An 18,226-nucleotide genomic window follows, 5' to 3' on the forward strand; every position below is an offset into this window, starting at 1 on the left:
CCAAAACCTTTCTTTACTCATGTAGATTCTCGGTGCCCAAACCAACCAATCTAGCCATGAGCCAGAGTATCTAAATTGGATGGTGTAAGACCAGTACTAAAAATGGAAAACCAGAACAGAGTGTCTCCCGGATTTCTGTATGAACACATGTCACAGTTGGATGTTGAATACAGTGAATGTGCTGATTGTTCTCCACTGGTGGAGCTCGTGTGTGGTAGTTTGTCAAATGAGGAAAACAAGTTGAATCATAAAAGGAAAAATACCTCTCCCATCCCCATCTGCCAGGGCTACCCAAGGAAATCCAGGAGATTTGGGAGATGCTTAGTTTCAGGAATATTAAGACCCTTTTATTTAATTTGGTTGATAGGTGAGATATAGCTCTCTGGCGATCCATTTGATATTGGGCAAGATATGCTTTCATAGCAAATCCCTTTCATTACGACTTCTAGGGTGATGTTTGATGGTTTTAATTAGGAAGTGTTATGCCATGTTGCATAACGGAACATCTATTTTCAGTCCAGATTCCAAGAAGGAAGTAATCCTTCCCAGCAAAATGTGTTTAAGATGCTCCTTCCATGGCCGGGATACTGACACAATACTGGTTAGGCCAGAGAGGACAGCCCCCCACGCCTCCCCAAGACAACGAGAAGCCACTCCCAGAGAGAACTCAGGCTAGACAGGGACATACAACCCCACACAGCCTTTCTCAAAGATTAGTGGTAAGGCAGGTACCTGGAACAGGAAGGCTTCCATGGAAATTTGTCAATAGACTTGTTGCTTAAAGACTGTACTTGATTCAGTAAAACATAGACAAACATGAAGAATTTGGGAAGGGCTCCAAAAAAAATGGACATGCAAAAACAACACAGAACAAGAGAATTTAGGGTATAGAAGAGGATCCCCAAGTCGTGGAAAAAACCATAATTTTAATTCAAACTGTTTCCTAGACCACCCTGGTTAGAGTTGTTATTAGTTCCTTAGAGAGGATGATCTGGAGATTGATATGTCTCCATATACCTTTTAGAATTTATTGTACATATAATATGTAAATATGTATATGTATGTAAATATATATTTATATATGTATGTATATATCTATTTATGCATAGAGCTTACGCAATTCTCTTTACAGAGTAGGCGTTTATTAATCTTAACAGAGACTGTTGTTGCCTTCATAAAAGTCCAAGTTTAAAACCATATTTATGTATTACGTCTGTCTATTTTCTCTTACCTATCATCCATTTATGTATGTATCTTCAGGCCACCTGGGCCTTATTTGTTCCAGCAACGAATACTCTGATATCTAGAGTAGGCAAAATCAGCTGTGTAGTGCTCCTGACTGAGTTCTGACACACTGAATATTTTGCACTGAATATGCCATGCCATACACTATCACAAGCATAAAGTCATGGTAAATAGTATATAAGGGGAACGTGGCAGGGACTGCAGACCTGATTTTGGAGGAATCCAATGTCTATCTAATGCTTTCTCACAGTACAGTGATTCAGTTATACATATATATACAAATATTTATTTTCTTCTTTTAACATTCTCTTCCATTATGGGTTATTACAAGATATTGAATATAGTTCCTTGTGCTTGGAATGTATTCTTCTGGAGATAAGCATGTCATCTTTTTAAAGATACATTCAGAAGGTTAAAATAATTAAACAGGATATTCCAGATCCTAATCTTAGTTAAGGGCAGAAGAAGGAACTGGATTTTATTTGGAACAGTTCCTTATTTAAATAAATATTTACTGAATTGAGCAAGCAGAGGCACTTCCATCTAAAATTTGGAGAGGAATCAGAAGGAACAAATCAGAAACACAGAGGAAATAGTCTGACTTTTCAGTGGTCAGTTTTAAATTCTGTGCTGGTGCATATGCATTTCAGACATGATACAAGGGAAAAGTTGTAGGTAGAATGCATCACTCTTCTGGAGTCATTTTGCTGTTAGCCTATGCATCATAGCATCTAGGAGAGAGCCACAAAACGTTGTATTAAAAAATTATTCCCGTGTGACTCAGTGACTCCTTTCTTCAGAGATACATTATTGATCAAGATAAAATAGAGCCAACTTAAGTCTGACAACTCAGTGAGAAATATTGCTACAATTAGTGTGGTACTAAAATAAAAACAAAAAAAGATGATTGGGTTAAAAGACAGTATCCCTGGGCTCAAGTCCCCACTCCACTGTTACCCAGCCATTAGTGGTGTGATACACCTCTCAACTTCTATTATCCTTTGCGTCCTCTTTCAGAAATGTGGATGTTCAATCTCTAGGCTTTTTCCCTAATTTAAAACATCTTTGATTCTCTCTTAGATTAGAAATTTTTTCTTCAAAATACTTTCATTTTACCTCCTTTTATTTAAATGAACTTCAGTTGAGTTACAACCTGTGGCAAATATTTAAAAAATCATTCTTTTCTAGAATTTCATAATTGATTCAGTCTTAACATCTCTCAAAAGGGTGGAGAAGAGAGAAACACTTACGGAACATTTCTTATGAGCCAAACCTTCACATCTATTTCATTCTTGGAAAAGCTTTATGAAGTGGAAATTTTCTCCATTTACAAGGAAGGAAACAAAGGAGTCAAGTAAACATGCTGCAGGCCACTGAGCAGATAAGGGCTGGGCAACACCAGTCCCCCCTCTCAGGTCTGTCTGATTTAAAAGTCCATGTTCTTTCTAGAACGTGATCCTGGCACTGTGTAAACAAAACAGGTAGGCATTCCATTTAACAGATGGAAAGACTGAGGTACAGAGAACCAGGGAACTTCCTCAATTTTGTAGTAAATTGGTATTTTTGGTGCCAGGAAGAAAACTCAAGGTTTTTGGAATAGAGTGTAAGCTCAGACTGGAGGACAGAGTGCAAGAATATATCTTGCAGTTTTGTATGATAACTTTATTTCTATTTGATGCCAGCATTGAATTTTCAGAGTTTTTAAATGATGAGACATAAAAGAATTAAGCTTCTCGTATTGACATATTTTAAAAATTAAATTCTAGTAATACACTTGTTTTCTAGAGACCATCTCAGAACGAACACACTTTTTTTTCACACACACTGTATTTTATTTTTCCAAGAGATAAACTGACACCAAGCATTGTAAATGGGTGACCACAACAAAAGCAACAATGACTGCAATTACCAAACACGAAACACACTCAGAATGAACACATTTTATACACTAGAAATTGATGAAATTATTTTTTCCAAACCATGCATCCCAGTCTCCCCAGCTCCCTGATGTACTGCCTCATGCATATATGATATTTGGAGTATGATAGGGCTTAATCTTGAACTTTATTTTTCCTTACAAACAGTGATTTTCTTATCTGGAATAATTTGTAATACTGCACAGTTCCATAGTTCCTCTTGCTTCAGGAAATAATTTTTTCCCCCCTCTTAACTTCTCTTGTTTTGTTTTGTATTTTGTCCTCTGTGTTTGGGTTGGCTTTTAGCCCTCTGTTCCTTTCAGTGCATTTGGCCTGGTGCCAAATGAGAAACAGCACTTAGCCTAGCAGTATCATTTTCCAACACACAGACTCAGAAGGAAAACCCCGCCTCTTACACCCACTACTAATTACCATAATACTACAAAACTGACTGTGCTCATCACTTGTGAATGTTTGCTTTCCACAGCTTTCATTCCTGCAAAGAATGAGTTTGAGCCACGTGGAGAATATGCCTTTAGGCCATTCAAGTCCTCACGGAGCACAGAGACCATCCTGGAAGAAATGGCTACTCTACTCAACAATGGTTATTTTGCTATTGCTTTGCTCCTTCAGTACACTAATCTTCACTTTTCTTCCACTCAAGGTAAGGAGACAACAGTACCTAAGGTTGCTATTTATTATACTCCTTGTTTCTTTTATAAGTCTAGTTATTATCATTGTCACTCAGTATTGTTAGAGCTAGTTAGAAGAAAGAGTCATGTGGGTACAGATAATGTAAATATAATTCCAACTTTGTCACGGCAATATGGCTTTTGAGGCTTATCTAAGTGTTTAAGAGGAAAGGTAGTAGAAAATACTAAATGTTAGCTGCAGAACCAAGTTAGATGGTATCAATTAAATCAGTCAATTGACAGATGCCTGTGGAGTGTTTTCTCCCTTTCTGGAACTCTGCTCTTGGTGGAATAAGAAGATGTAAAACACAATGCTTACCCTCAAGGAATGGGGTGCAAGCTACACTCTTACTGAGGAAAAAGACACAAAAAGATAATAAAAGACAATAAGGTAAGTTACACATGGTTAGAATATCTTTGAGGAGGGAAATGGCACTGAACTAGGAGTGAGAAGATATGGATTCTATGTCTCTCAATAACTAGCTGTATGCATCTGAAAGGCATCTAATCTTTCTGGTTCTCAGTTTCTTCATCTGAAAAATGGTGGTAGGCAACTGGATTTGTTTATTATAATGTCCCTTCTAGCTATAAAATACAGTGATTAATAATTTAGCTAAGGACAGTATAGAACATAAATGCTTTAGGAGGTCAAGAGGGGGTCAATGACTTTGGGCTAGGTTGATCAGGGAAGGCTTCATGGAGAAGAGGAAATACTTTCTTATTTGGGAAGGCCCTGATGCTTATCAGGAATTTCCCACTGAGCTCCAGTCCAATTTGTGGGTCTAGTGAAGGGAAGGGAGGTACATGAGATTCTTAGTAGAAATGTGACTGTTGACTACATAGCATTGACCAAAAAGAAAATAAGAAATTCTTTATTTAATTTAGGATTTAGCCAATTCCTGGGTACATCTAAAGATTCTGAGCCTTGAAAAGAATAAAGTAGTACATGCCCATCTCAGAAAGGGCTGTGATATGAAATCAGTGACTGTAGAAACATTTTTCTAAGGGGGATTGGTTAGTTAAAATTTCAAAGATATGGTTTTACTACTTCAGATATTTGAAAGCAATTGAGAAAAGATACAGGAGGAAGCAGTACATTATAGTTGCTGATGTTAACTTAGGGCAAGTATAGCTTTGGCCAAGTTTTTACACAGTAGCCCATTAATTTGTACACAAGTGAGTACAACAGAGGAATTTGTAATCACATCCCCACTGTCTCAGGAATGTATCAAGCAGAACTCTGAACTTTCTGGAACAGTGAAGCTTTGAGCAGAAAAAGAATTGTCAGGCATTCTGAGTGTTTAGATTTCTGAAGAAGGGGAAGGGTGAGAATAGCAACAATTTAAATCTGGAAGTGCCTTTTCCTTCTCCAAACCTCACATCCTATTAGCCAGATGACTGTGAAGAACACAGGATATGTTCTAGGTGTCATCATTTCCTGTGTGTGACTGGGGAATCAGTGCCTGGGAGAGAAGGAAAGTGCCTTTCTCAAAGGCACACAACTGCTCTTGCAAAGGGAAGGAGGAGGGCTCATACTAGGATACCTCTTGCCAGAACTGAATTTGATCAATCCCCTGTGTTTGAACTCTGATTCCAGATTCTCTCTCCTAGACAATATGCAGCTTCTCAAGGAAAGGTTCTGCCTCTAAAGAAATAGCCCAGAGTTTGTACCAAATTTGGGGAAGTTTGAAAGGTTTTCAGGATATTGTCCTGACGGGATGCCAGGGAGGCTTATTTCCCATGGGAAAAGCCAATGCCTGGCTGACAGTGGAATGATATTAGCTCCTGTATTCCACTTTCCACTTGCCTGCACTTCTTTTTCCCTATTGGCCACAGATTAGTATTTTTGGAAAAGGGACTGAATGGCTGGTGGGTGATGAGTCATTATGAGGTGGCCACTTCCACCTCCTCATAATGCTCCACAACCTCGGAGTTTACATTATTTTAGTCTCCACTCTGGTTTTTATATACAAAATCCCACTTTCCAGCCTCTCTAGGCACTAATTCAAAAAGTGTTAGACCGGAAGGTTGGCTCCTTCAAAATCAATCAACAGAAATTTCCTTGGGAGAATTCTTTTTTTCTTTTTTCCCCCCTCTTCATTCAGAAGATGTTTCACTGAAAGAATCGGTTATGAGCCCAAGGAGTTGGTCCATCCCTAGATGAAAATAATCTCACAGAAATTGTCTCTAAGAAACCAAATGTCAGGAGAGTCCCCTGCTTCAAGGAAATGAAGGCTACTTTCAAAAGGGAAAGTTGTGCTTGTACTTAAAAGCGGAGTAGGTTCTATTTCCAAATGATGATCTGATTAGAGTTAGTTTGGAGAAATAATTATTAAGTTTATTTATTAACCCAAGTATGTAAATCTGGGCTTAAATCACAATGGGGTTACAAGAACTGCTCCTTCTAAGCAAAAATAAATTAACTAAACTAAACTGAAAGTCCTATATGCTTCTTTATAAGTGGATACCCACCCCTTCCAAATGTCACCAAAATTAGAAATACAAACTGCTCCACAGAGCGGCAGGAGTGAGACTTCTGACTCAGGCTCTTTTTGGATCTTAGCCTGGCCTCTCATCAGCTGCATGACCTTGGGCTAGTTACATAATCCTTCTCCTTGTTTCCTCATCTGAAAATGTGTGTGTTGGTTATTTCACAGAGTTGTGGTAAGAATGAATGAGATAGTACAGTGCCTGACCCATGGTAGGCTCTCAGTGGATGGTAGCGATTCTTATTTACACCATTATTATTACTATTTATATATATATTTTTTATATCTTTATTGGAGTATAATTGCTTTACAATGGTGTGTTAGTTTCTGCTTTATAACAAAGTGAATCAGTTATACATATATATATGTCCCCATATCTCTTCCCTCTTGTGTCTCCCTCCCTCCCACCCATCCAGGTGGTCACAAAGCACTGAGCTGATCTCCCTGTGCTATGCGGCTGCTTCCCACTAGCTATCTATTTTACGTTTGGTAGTGTATATATGTCCATGCCACTCTCTCACTTTGTCACAGCTTACCCTTCCCCCTCCCCATATCCTCAAGTCCATTCTCTAGTAGGTCTGTGTCTTTATTCCCGTCTTACCCCTAGGTTCTTCATGACATTTTTTTTCTTATATTCCATATATATGTGTTAGCATATGGTATTTGTCTTTCTCTTTCTGACTTACTGCGCTCTGTATGACAGACTCTAGGTCCATCCACCTCACTACAAATAACTCAATTTTGTTTCTTTTTATGGCTGAGTAATATCCCATTGTATATATGTGCCACATTTTCTTTATCCATTCATCCAATGTACATTATTATTAATAATAGCAAAAGCAATTGTAGGAATCCAGTGATTTATCTCCTAGAACAGTGACTTCCCAACCTTTTTGATTGCACCTCTCTATCAACAAAATGTTCTTGAGTACAATCCCAATATATATGCTAATTTATTATAAGTTTTATACAAGTTCTAATACTCTGTATATTAAAAGATACACAATAGAAATTTATAAGGATGAACCAAATAATATGCTTAATGTTGTTTATTCACAGTGCAAAACCATTTTGCTTTTACCAAAATGTTATATTTATATAATATGAAAATATATAATATAAAGATTTCTAAAATAATTGAAATAATATTTTAGTAAAGTAATTTGATAAATGTGTTTCTTTTATTTTCTTAATCTTAGTTTAATACTTTTTAATATAATAATTTGAAAGTTATAGTCTAGGTTAATTTACCTTACCTTGATTCATGGTTTTGACCATCATAACTGAAAAATTACCTCATGAAAAAATATAGATCAAAATGGAAGAATGCATTTTTGAGTGTGCTTACCATGTTATGACACTAAATTTTAAATCCATCATTCAATAGTGCAACGTTCTTTTTTTTTTAATTAAAATAATATTGTCCCAAGTGGGGGCAGGGTGGTGGGATGAATTGGGAGATTAGGATTGACATATATGCACTAATATATATAAAATAGATAACTAATAAGAACCTGCTGTATAAAAAAATAAAATTAAAAAAAAATATTGTCCCATCAATCCATTCATGATTTTTCTTCCTTCCTTAGACTACTTAAATTCCATGGTCTATAATTAAAATCCTTACCAAGGTGGCGTTTCCTTCATAGGCTCCTTTGCGGGTTCTTTCTTATTTCCTGACCTCTAAACAGTGCAGTGCCCCAGTACTCCTGTCTGTCTGTACCCACTGACTTGATGCTCTTATACAGTCTCATATCTTTAAGCACCATATAGAAGCTGAAGACTCTTATTATCAGAACTCCTTAAATTCCATCCTTACAGATCTAACTACTTTCTTGACACTCCTACCTGGATATCTAATAAGCATCACAAACTTGACATGTTTAAAAATGAACTCATGACTCTTTTCCCCCAAATTTACTCCTCTTAAATCTTGCTCATTTCAGTGATTAACAGTTTTATCTTTCTAATTACTCATGCCCCAAATCTTGGTGTCATCTTTGTCTCTTCTCATTTTCTTATCCATATCCATGTCAGGAACTCCTGTTGGCTCAATTTCCAATCACTCATCATCATCTCCACGGCTAACACCTTGGTCAGAGGCATCAGGCTTTCTTGCATAGATGATTACACTGATCTCTTAGCTTGTCTCACTGCTTTTGCTCTTGTCACCCTTTAATTTATTCCTAGCATAGCAGCCAGAGAAATCCTATAAAAGAAAAATTGATATCATGTTTAAGCCCGAAAAGTCTCTTAAGCACTTTGCCACAAGGAAACAAATGAACTTTACATGTTACAAAATGTGTGGGTATACTGTACCTTACTACAAGTATCTTAAAGCCTTTAGTATTTAAATATCTGTATTTATAAAATCAACCACACTGGTGACTTCCTGTATCATGTAAACTGTGGTATGTTGCAACAGTTTGAAACTGAGATCTCCTCAGGGTATTTCGGTCACTGTATATGAGGCATGATTGTCTGAATATTAAATAGTGGAGACATTATCAATCTGAAATGTAAATATTTCTATAGCTTAATTTGTTATTTAAAATAGAAATAGAAATTCTATTATTTTCTTCTCACATGCCAGTGGACCATCTTGTGAAGTCACTGGGATTCAGAGACTATTATTTATAGAAAATTTCTATAGCCCAAGAGGAGGAGAGTCTAAGATCAAATAGTTGTACTGTGGGTAAAGATTAGGTGGATAAAAGGAGTTCTTAACTTTTTCCTAGAAGACCCAAAAGGTAGCTGGGTAATGAAAGGTAAAGGAAGGCGCCAGCCATCTGTAAAGGAAAGCTGAGAGATCCAAAACAAGGGGGAGGGAGGGATTTTTTTTTTATGTGGCTAGGGAAAAGAAGTCGGCTTCAGGAATCAGAGGCTCTAAATAAATCAATCAAGAAAGTTGTGACACTGTCATCATCCTGACCAATTCTTCTTCCCCTACAGACTGCCAATGGGCCCTGTATAGCGAAGTTTGGTGAGTAACATGTCTCATATACCTCCTTTTTTACTTTTCTTAGTATTTGATGCAAAAGGCAAGCTCCAGAATTAAGAAAGCATGCATTCTATTTTAGTCATCCTTCAGCTACTGTTTATAACTGCTTATCTTGTGCCAAGCAGTTGTCTAGGAGCTGAGGCTTCAGAAGTATACCAGATGGATGGACAAGCCCATGCCCTGATGAAGACTACATTCAAGGTCACATCTCTGGGCAGAAATGCATAGCACTCCCATAGGCCTGGGAATCTGAGATCCAGGAATCTACTTTTAATTCTGTGCTTTAATAAGCACAAGTTTCAGATTTCTACAACCTTTCCCGGTGACAAACTCAAAGTCATTCTCACATTTCACATACTGCTAGCGTCCAGTAGAGTGAGTATAGGGTGCGATTTTTGTTTCTAAGTATATACATGAGAAATGAGAGTTAGGGGAATGGTCACTTCTCTGCTCGTTTCTCTTCTCCTCTTAGCTCCTGAGTCACTTTCCTTTATAGTGACCTGGTACTTGCTTAGAAAACACACTAAAGTTTACAGTCGTCCTAAGCCTTAGGGCATTTTTTAGAATACATACAAAATTGAAATGAATACATTTTGGGTCCTTTACTGGTTTAAGGTCAAACACCCATTTTCAGCTGGCAGCAGAATACTTCTAGAGTTAACTTCAACTCCTGTTTTCCTATACAGTGCAAACAGCCAGGCTTCCTTGCTTTGTGGAAATTAGGGAGTCTCTTTTTACCTATCTCTGCCTTTGTGATTTGTTTTTGCTTTTCTAGTGAATGGAGTGAAACTCCTCATGATATGTTGAAATTTTCTTTTGATGTGGTAAAAGTTGAGAACCTCAAGTGATGCTAAGATGGTCTTTAAGTGTCCCCCATCACAGAATTAAATATGAGAACCAGTGACACTTCTTCCTGGTGACTTGCCTATGGTCAATTACATGGTCAAGCAGGAAGAAATTTACTGGGCTCTGGGCTCATTGGAGATACAGGGAGACTTTGCTTCTTGCTTTAATGATCTTTCCTTCATTCTCCTTCAGAATCTACCCTCAGAGCCTTATATCTGACATTTATATACAAATAAGAATTTGTCAATATGTTATCTCTTCCAGGGTACTTTTTTTAAAAATCAAGGTTTCTAATTATGTGACAGAGGCTTTTCCTCCATAACAAAAATTATGGAGAATTAGAGAACAGGCCAGATAAGTGTTTTGGGAAGTAAGAGCACATCCTGGGATTCTGAAGTCACACCTCTGTGTAAAACAATTAACATTAGGAAAATATGTAAATTCCATATATTCCTATGAAAATAAACAAGTCTTGACCCTTTCCCCATCCCCTTTGACAGCAATAAACCAGGGATACTTATATTTAAACAGTCAAATAATTTCCATTTATAAACTCATTAATTTACCAGTAGCTATTTTGGGAGGGTTTGGATAAAGATATCCCAAGTGTATCTTGAATGATATATACCCGTAAAGTGCCATAATTTAGACACAGTGCACCTAATTCAGGAACACGGTTGTATCATTCAATCAAGATATATTTATTGAGCACATACTGGTACCAGGAATTCTTTTTGGTGCTGAAGATATAACAATGGACAAAACAGAGAAGTACTTGTTCTCAAAGACATTATATTCAAGTGGGTATAAGATAGACAATAAACAAATGAACAATTTATAATAGGCTAGATGGTGACACCTTCTATGAAGAAAACTAAAGGTAAAGGGAGAGAGTGACAGGAGAGCGCTATATTTTATACAGATTGATGAGAAGATCTCATTGATAAAGTGATATATAGTAAATAGTATTTACACAGAGAAAGGCAAATATGCATCCTGCACTGCCAACTTTGGTCATCACCATCCCGGCGGGTGATCCCTCTCTTCCTTCCTCCTTTCTTCCCTTTCACAAATATCGATCGACAAGAGATGAAGTGCCACCCTAAAACTTAACCCGTGTCCCTATTCTAAATGTTTTTCCTTAGAACTCCCCAAGCAAGAGATACACTTAGGAGCTGCAATTTCTCTAAAACAAGGAGTAGGTAGATACTTAAAATATTAAAATTGTGGTTGGAGAGAACTTGTATAGACCGGGTAAAGAAACATCCTGTAAGTAGGAAAGAACTACAATCAGGAAGAAGATGAAATAATTAAATAACTATGCTTTCCTTTTTTTTTTCTCTCTCTCCCCTGCCTTTCTTGTAAATATCTCATAGGACCATTACCTTCAAAATGGCAAATGCCCTCTCCTGAGCCTTCTTGTGTGAATAAGACAGCTGATTGGGGGCTGAAAATACTTCAGAGTGGTTTGTATTTAATTTACGGCCAAGTGGCTCCCAATACAGCCTACAAGGGGCGAGCTCCTTTTGAGGTGCTGCTACGTAAGAATGAAGACCCCATACAAGCTCTAACGAACAACTCTACAATCCAGAACATAGGAGGGGCTTATGAATTCCATGCTGGAGATGTAATAGACTTGATATTCAACGCTGAACATCAGGTTCTAAAAAATAACACATACTGGGGGATCTATTTGCTAGCAAATCCCCAGTTCATCTCCTAGAGACTCGATTTGGTCTCCTCTGTCCTCTTCAGCACATGCAGAGATGCCAGTGGGTAGGATGGAGGAGGAAGATTCTCAGTGCCTACAGTTCATCTGGGCATACAGATCAACACAAACAGAACTCCTCTGCATGTGGATTTTCATTTCTTAGGCCTGTCTGGATAAGACTCGGAGGGAGGACCAAAGACACTTGGTTACCCTTGACGTTAGGTCAGCAAAGGCACTTTACTAGCTCATGATAAAATGAATACAGGTGGCTAGAGGACAGACTGACTCTTCTCAGTGTCTTTGTCTAACCCTTGAATCCCTGGGTGGAAAAATGAAGTCTTAGTCCCATGGGAGCCTTATCTGGTATGAAAAAAGATCCAGGGCAGTAGCCTGGCCTTGTTCTCATACTCTTGGACCGTGGATTTCTTGACTTCATTCTTCCCATATTCCCATCTTCTGAGACCCTCCTAATAAAAAGTAGTCAGACTTGGAGGGTGGCCACAGATAGGCCAGCAATACACCACTTTAGATTTGATGGCATTAGAGGATAAAGAACACTCTTGAGAACTGTTGGGACAGAGGCACAGGTGGCATTGGAATGGAACGCACTTTATTCGGGAACTTTCCTTGATTTTACCATACTCAGGACGCAGGGTGCTTTGTAAAACCAGCTGGTCAAAAGGGTCATTCTGAACCTTCACATAGGGCTTCAAGAGAACTTGTGTATGTGTCTAAACATTATCAATTGTAAAGAAAGAGTAATCATTACTAATCATAAGATTTACCCCAGAAATGGATATTACCAGTACTGTATTTTGTCATGTAATGATTTCATATTTTTAGCTAGCTCTGCACAGTTTGCAAAGTGCTTTCATATGTCACATGACTATTCTATGAAGTTAATGCAGCAGAAGTTAATGGAGCAGGTATTTTTGGCACAGTTTTAACAATGAGAATTTGGAGCCAGATGGAACATAGGTAACTTGTTTCAACCCACAGAACTAGTGATTAACAAGGGGCCCTGGGCTTCCCACTGTATCACACTGTTTTAGCTCTAGGGTTGGTATTTCTGCTATCATATCAGAAGTCTATAAAGTTTAGCAGATTTGATTTTTCAGGCGGTATATTCCCTTTCAGCCCAAGGTAGGTAGAGGGAAGCTACACCAATTCTTTCCTTTCTCAGCAAACTTCTTTTCCTTTCCTTGCCTGGAGCAGGGAGCACAGGGTGTTGTTCAGGACTGACTTCAACCAAATTCCCTTCCTCACTTTGAAGAGCCTGTCTTGGTCAAATGTGTTAACTTCCAAAAAGAATGAATAGCACTCAATTCAATGACAGTCTGCTAAAGTTTTGGACTCTGCGAAATTAACTAGCTGCTTATGGGTTCTTGTTGAAAGGTATGTAATGTGATTACATGATAATCCAATTTAAAATATTTATGCATATTTGTAAAAGTCTACATTGTTAATTAATAGTAATCACCGTATAAAGCTAATTTAAAAATATTTGTATTGTGTGCAAGAAAAACTGCCTGGGAGCAGACTAAGCCTGAGGCCACGGTGCTTCTTAGTAATTTTTTTTAAAAGACATCTGCTGAGTAGCTTAGGGCCAAAGGCTTGGATGCCTGGTTCCTCTTGCATTTGTATATTTTCTCAGGAAATTAAAGTTATATGACATATATTTATGGAAACTTGGTGATATTGATTGTTGTTGAGTTATAAGCAGCAGTGTGCTGGAGTGGGCCAGTACTAGTTCATAAGAAGTGATTGTTAAATTTTCACAAATTGCACAATCTGGTTGTTAAATACAGTCATCCTTGAAATTGGTCGTGGTGGGACTATATATACCATGGGAACTGGCAAATGCTACAAATCAGGGCTTTTCTTTTTGGAAAACCCATTCACCAGCACACCACTGCTTGTAAAACTCTCCTTCTTAATAACTCCTCTTGGCTTCTGCGTCATTCCTGGGACAATCAAGGCAGACAAGGGAGAAAGTGAAATTGTCATACTCCTAGCAAAAGCCCCACGTATCAGTGATTTCTCAGGGCAAGCAGAGGTCTCTGCAGTTGCAACCAGAAAGACAGCTACCGACAGATGACCTTTAAATTTCCCTAGTGTTGTAATTTCAGGTTTCGCTTTCAATGTATACTGTTTCCTTGTTTCTTCAAATAGTTGTTTACATTTTAAACCTATAATAAAGTATATGTTGGTAAGTCATCTGTAGCTGATTTATCTGTGGGTTGTCAGACTAGAGTTTTTGATCCAGAGAATATGAGGGTACATCAAAGAAATTCTGGCCCATATGAAACACTGCTTTTTAAATTTATTTTTAGAAGTTTTTAAATTGAGGTATAGTTGATTTACAATGTTATATTAGTTTTAGGTATACAACATAGTGATTCAAAATTTTTATATACTCCATTTAAAGTTATTATAAAATATTGGTTATATTCCCTGTGCTGTACAATATATCCTTGTAGCTTATTTTATACATAGTAGTTTGTACCTTGTAGCTTATTTATTTTATACATAGTAGTTTGTACGTAGCTTATTTATTTTATACATAGTAGTTTGTACCTCTTAACCCCCTACCCCTATCTTGCTCCTCCACCTTCCCTCTCCCCACTGGTAACCAATAGTTTGTTCTCTGTATCTGTGAGTCTGCTTCTGTTTTATCTGTTTGCTTTATTTTTTAGATTTTACATGTGAGTGACAACATACAGTATTTGTCTTTCTCTGACTTATTTCATTAAGCATAATGGTCTATCTACATTGTTTGTTTCAAATGGCATTATTTCATCCTTTTTTATGTCAGTAATATTCCATTGTATATCTAAATTACATCTTTATCCACTTCTCTGTTGATGGACACTTGAGTTGCTTCCATATCCTGGCTATTGTAAATAATGCTATGAACACTGGGGTGCATGTATGTTTTCAATTAGTGTTTTTGTTTCTTTGGATATATACCCAGGAGAGGGATTGCTGGATCATATGGTAGTTCTATTTTTAGTTTTTTGAGGAACATCTGTACTGTTCACCATAGTGGCTGCACCAATTTACATTCCCACCAACAGTGTAGGAGGGTTCACTGTTCTGAAAAGTTAGGCTTAAGAAAATTGTTAGAAATGAATATAAAACATTTTTTTCAATTTCTTGATAGTCAAGAAAAATTAAAGTAGCATGAAGGAACAAGTTCAATTTTTTTTTTAAACACACAGTGCTGGGCTCTAAACAGACTCTGTCTACATATCCACAATGAATGCTCTAGATAGCAAAATGCAGACTCTTCCATTCATTTTATTTTAATCATCTACTGATTTCTTTTAGCAGTTAACAGCTTTAAGGAGTTCCACACAATTTGGTTGAGCTATCGCTCCAAGACACATAGCAGTATTGGTGAATCTCATTATATTGCTTGGGAAAGTAGACTATGGGGTTTATGTGACCTGCTCAAAGAACTCAGAAAGCGTTGGGCAATAGAAAAATGAAAATTCATTTTTTACAAACAGGGCCCATTAGATTAAACCAACTTTCTCATTGCTTCAATTGCATAATCAGGGTGGGAATCTCTGTTTTCAGCGTTCAGGGTGATTGTTTCCACCCAGCTTAGGTGTTGTCCAGGGACACCATGTGGGGCAGGGTTGGGGGAGGGCGGAGCAGAGATGTTTTTCACACAGGGCCTCAATACAGAGTCTGAGTTGGACTGAGCTGTACTGGTGAATTTAAGTTTCTTAGAATGGAAGATGTAGAGAGCCTCTTCATTTTCCCTACCTGCTTTCAGGTTGAACCTCTTACCTAATGGGCTAGTCTCTGAGAGGAATCTGGTGGCCAGAGTCTAGGGTCTGACAGTGCCTGGACCTTGGTTCTTATTGTCTGTTGAATGAACAAACAAATGAATCACAAATTTGAGTGTTGGTGTGAATTTAACGTTATCATTTGTACTCTGCATGACAGAGTCCAATGGGCAGCCTTCAAGCTCCTTATTTTTTTTTATTCCTAAGTTTTTAAACTGCCAGTTCTCAAGTTGACCTGTTAATTTAACATCTATCTTATTCTCTTTCCTCCCCAAGAAAAGGTAAGCCCAAAGATAAAAGCACTTTATTTATTCAATGCTGTATCACCAGCACCTAAAATAGTGCTTAGAATTGAAAGAACTCAACAAATATTGAAATGAATGAACAAAAAAGATGGGATGCTGGTTCTTGGTTAGAATGACCAGCAAGACATGAGATACATATGTTGCAAACAACCTCTCAAAATAGTCTAATGTCCATTCCTCTAGGTTTTTAAAAACTCTAAGTAAAACAATGCATGGAACATTCCAAGTATTTATGTATATAACAAGTGCTCCATAAAACTGGCTACCAGAGTAAGAAAGAGAAGCAAAATGACATGTGACTGGTCATCTCTGCTTGGTCCACAATGTGCAAAGAACCTGGTTTATGTGGCTTCTGTAGCTCCCATGCCCCGAGGGATGCTTGGTGCCCAGATGGCAGTCATGGGTGATTACCTCCGTGATTACCATGCTAACTGGAGAGCAAGGGCTGTGACTGCTGTGTCCCCAGCTCTATTGCTAGCCTGGCACATAATCAACCAACACAGATTGCTTGTTGAGTAAGTGCTTGCTGATGTGTCTTGTTATTAAGCAATTAGAGGGTCTGATGCCATCATACCTCCTCAGGTGTGTCCCCTTAGCTTCCTAAGAATCTAGGGGTAGGGGATTAAGAGGTACAAACTATTATCTATAAAATAATCTACAAGGATGTATTGTATAGCACAGGGAACATAGCCAATATTTTATAATAACTATACATGGAGCATAACTTTTAAAAATTGTGAATCACTGTACTGTATACCTATAACTTATTTAATATTGTATATCAACTATACTTCAATAAAAAATTTAAAAAAAAACTGGCTACCATATACCACCATCATCATCATGAAAGTCATTTCATTATCCTTGTTTTCCTAGGAAGCAGTATTCTAGAGCACATTAACTTGCTTTACCATAGTAATGCTTTCACCAAATTTTAAGGTAAGCTTGTGCCTTTGGCCTTTATTAAATATATTTATTAGAGACAGCCATGTGTATCTTCTCAAAAAATGGCTCTTAGAACCATATTTTTTATGTTACGTATCATCCTTTGTGGCAAACACGTTCAGGAAAACTGATCTCTCATGAACTTGAAGCCATATCTCTATGGGAATTTTTTCTCACATATTTCTATTGAGCAATAAAGAGTTCAGTAATATGTGAGATTTTAGAATGCACACATTTTTCCTCTGCAAAGGCATTATAAATCTCTAGAACCTTGATTTGTTATTAATTACTTCACATGAATATTTTTGGAAACATGAACTGTGGTTTCTGGGCACAGACATTGACAGATGCCACCTTAAGTGGTGAGTTGCTTCCTCAACAAGGCTTTTCAGAGTGGTTATTTCAGAATGGTGAAATTACCATGTCTGAAGTCCAGGATCAAGGTTTTTAGGTCTAGAAACTGAATTTTAACAAAGTCTTAGAGTTTATACATCTCTCAGGGACTGCATAACCTAACTCATAAGAGAGTAAGATTTAAACTAAGGTAGAAGTTTATTGGTCAGCACGTTCTCTTCCTGAAGGAAGCATTGTATGGTAATTCAAATTATAACCAGAAGATTATTGGCAGGCATGGAATCCAAGTCAGGGTGGTTAGGTAGGGGATTCAAATGAATAATGGCCTAAGATACAAAATGCCTCTTTTACTTATTGAACAAATATTTCCTGAGGCCAAGTATACCTCAGAAATTATACCAGAGGGGAAACTAAATGAAACGATATAATGCCTGTCCTCAAGCAGTTTAGAGTTTAGCTGAGAAACATGTATGTAAACAAATGGTCAGAGGACTGTATATATGATAATTAAGGTGAGTAAATTAGTCCATGGAAGAGATGAAGGAGAACCTGAACAAGGACAATGGCATTGGTGATGAGACTGAGAGAAAAATTTATGACATAGACTCACCAGACTGTAGTGATTGTGGTAGGTACCACTGGGGTTTCTGCCAAAGTCATAATGGTTTCCTTATCAGACTTCCTTAACCACAGGGGTGGGTTTCAGCAGCCTCATTTTCACCATGTGAGCCCATTCTCTTAGCCAGTGTTGACTTGTCTGGAATTAACTGCCCTGGCATGATCTCTTGACTGGAGAAGATAAAAATTTGACAGCTATGTGATAGCCCATCTTCCTCCTATAAAGTGGACTGAGAAGCAGAGAGACCCAATCTGGCTGAGACAGAAGAATGAAAGGGGTACGCAGAGAGAAGCAGAAATGAAAAAT

General features: G+C 37.6%; 1 protein-coding gene and 1 long non-coding RNA gene across 2 annotated transcripts in view; one reads left to right on the top strand and one right to left on the bottom strand.

Moving 5' to 3' along the window:
* Positions 1–3,053: 3,053 nt before the first annotated feature.
* TNFSF18 (TNF superfamily member 18) lies at positions 3,054–14,022 on the top strand. The gene is made up of 3 exons (XM_082614428.1): positions 3,054–3,825; positions 9,295–9,325; positions 11,566–14,022. Exons 1-3 carry the CDS (start codon positions 3,667–3,669, stop codon positions 11,910–11,912), a joined length of 537 nt encoding a protein of 178 aa, XP_082470554.1. The 5' UTR covers positions 3,054–3,666; the 3' UTR covers positions 11,913–14,022.
* Positions 7,538–18,226, bottom strand: part of LOC309800352 — a 273,034-nt gene continuing 262,345 nt past the window's right edge. The window contains exon 3 of the long non-coding RNA XR_014293446.1: positions 7,538–8,551. This is a non-coding gene — a long non-coding RNA (uncharacterized lncRNA). The remainder of the gene's footprint in view (positions 8,552–18,226) is intronic.

The sequence above is a fragment of the Mesoplodon mirus genome (genome assembly GCF_964341445.2).
Source record: "Mesoplodon mirus genome assembly, chromosome: 3".
Lineage (NCBI taxonomy): Eukaryota > Metazoa > Chordata > Mammalia > Artiodactyla > Ziphiidae > Mesoplodon > Mesoplodon mirus.

Bases quoted from the DNA above. Each gene is read 5' to 3' on its own strand.
- TNFSF18 (XM_082614428.1), top strand. From the start codon at position 3,667: ATGAGTTTGAGCCACGTGGAGAATATGCCTTTAGGCCATTCAAGTCCT. The intron at 3,826-9,294 runs GTAAGGAGACAA...CTTCCCCTACAG, and splicing joins TCACTTTTCTTCCACTCAAG to ACTGCCAATGGGCCCTGTAT. The intron at 9,326-11,565 runs GTGAGTAACATG...AATATCTCATAG, and splicing joins GCCCTGTATAGCGAAGTTTG to GACCATTACCTTCAAAATGG.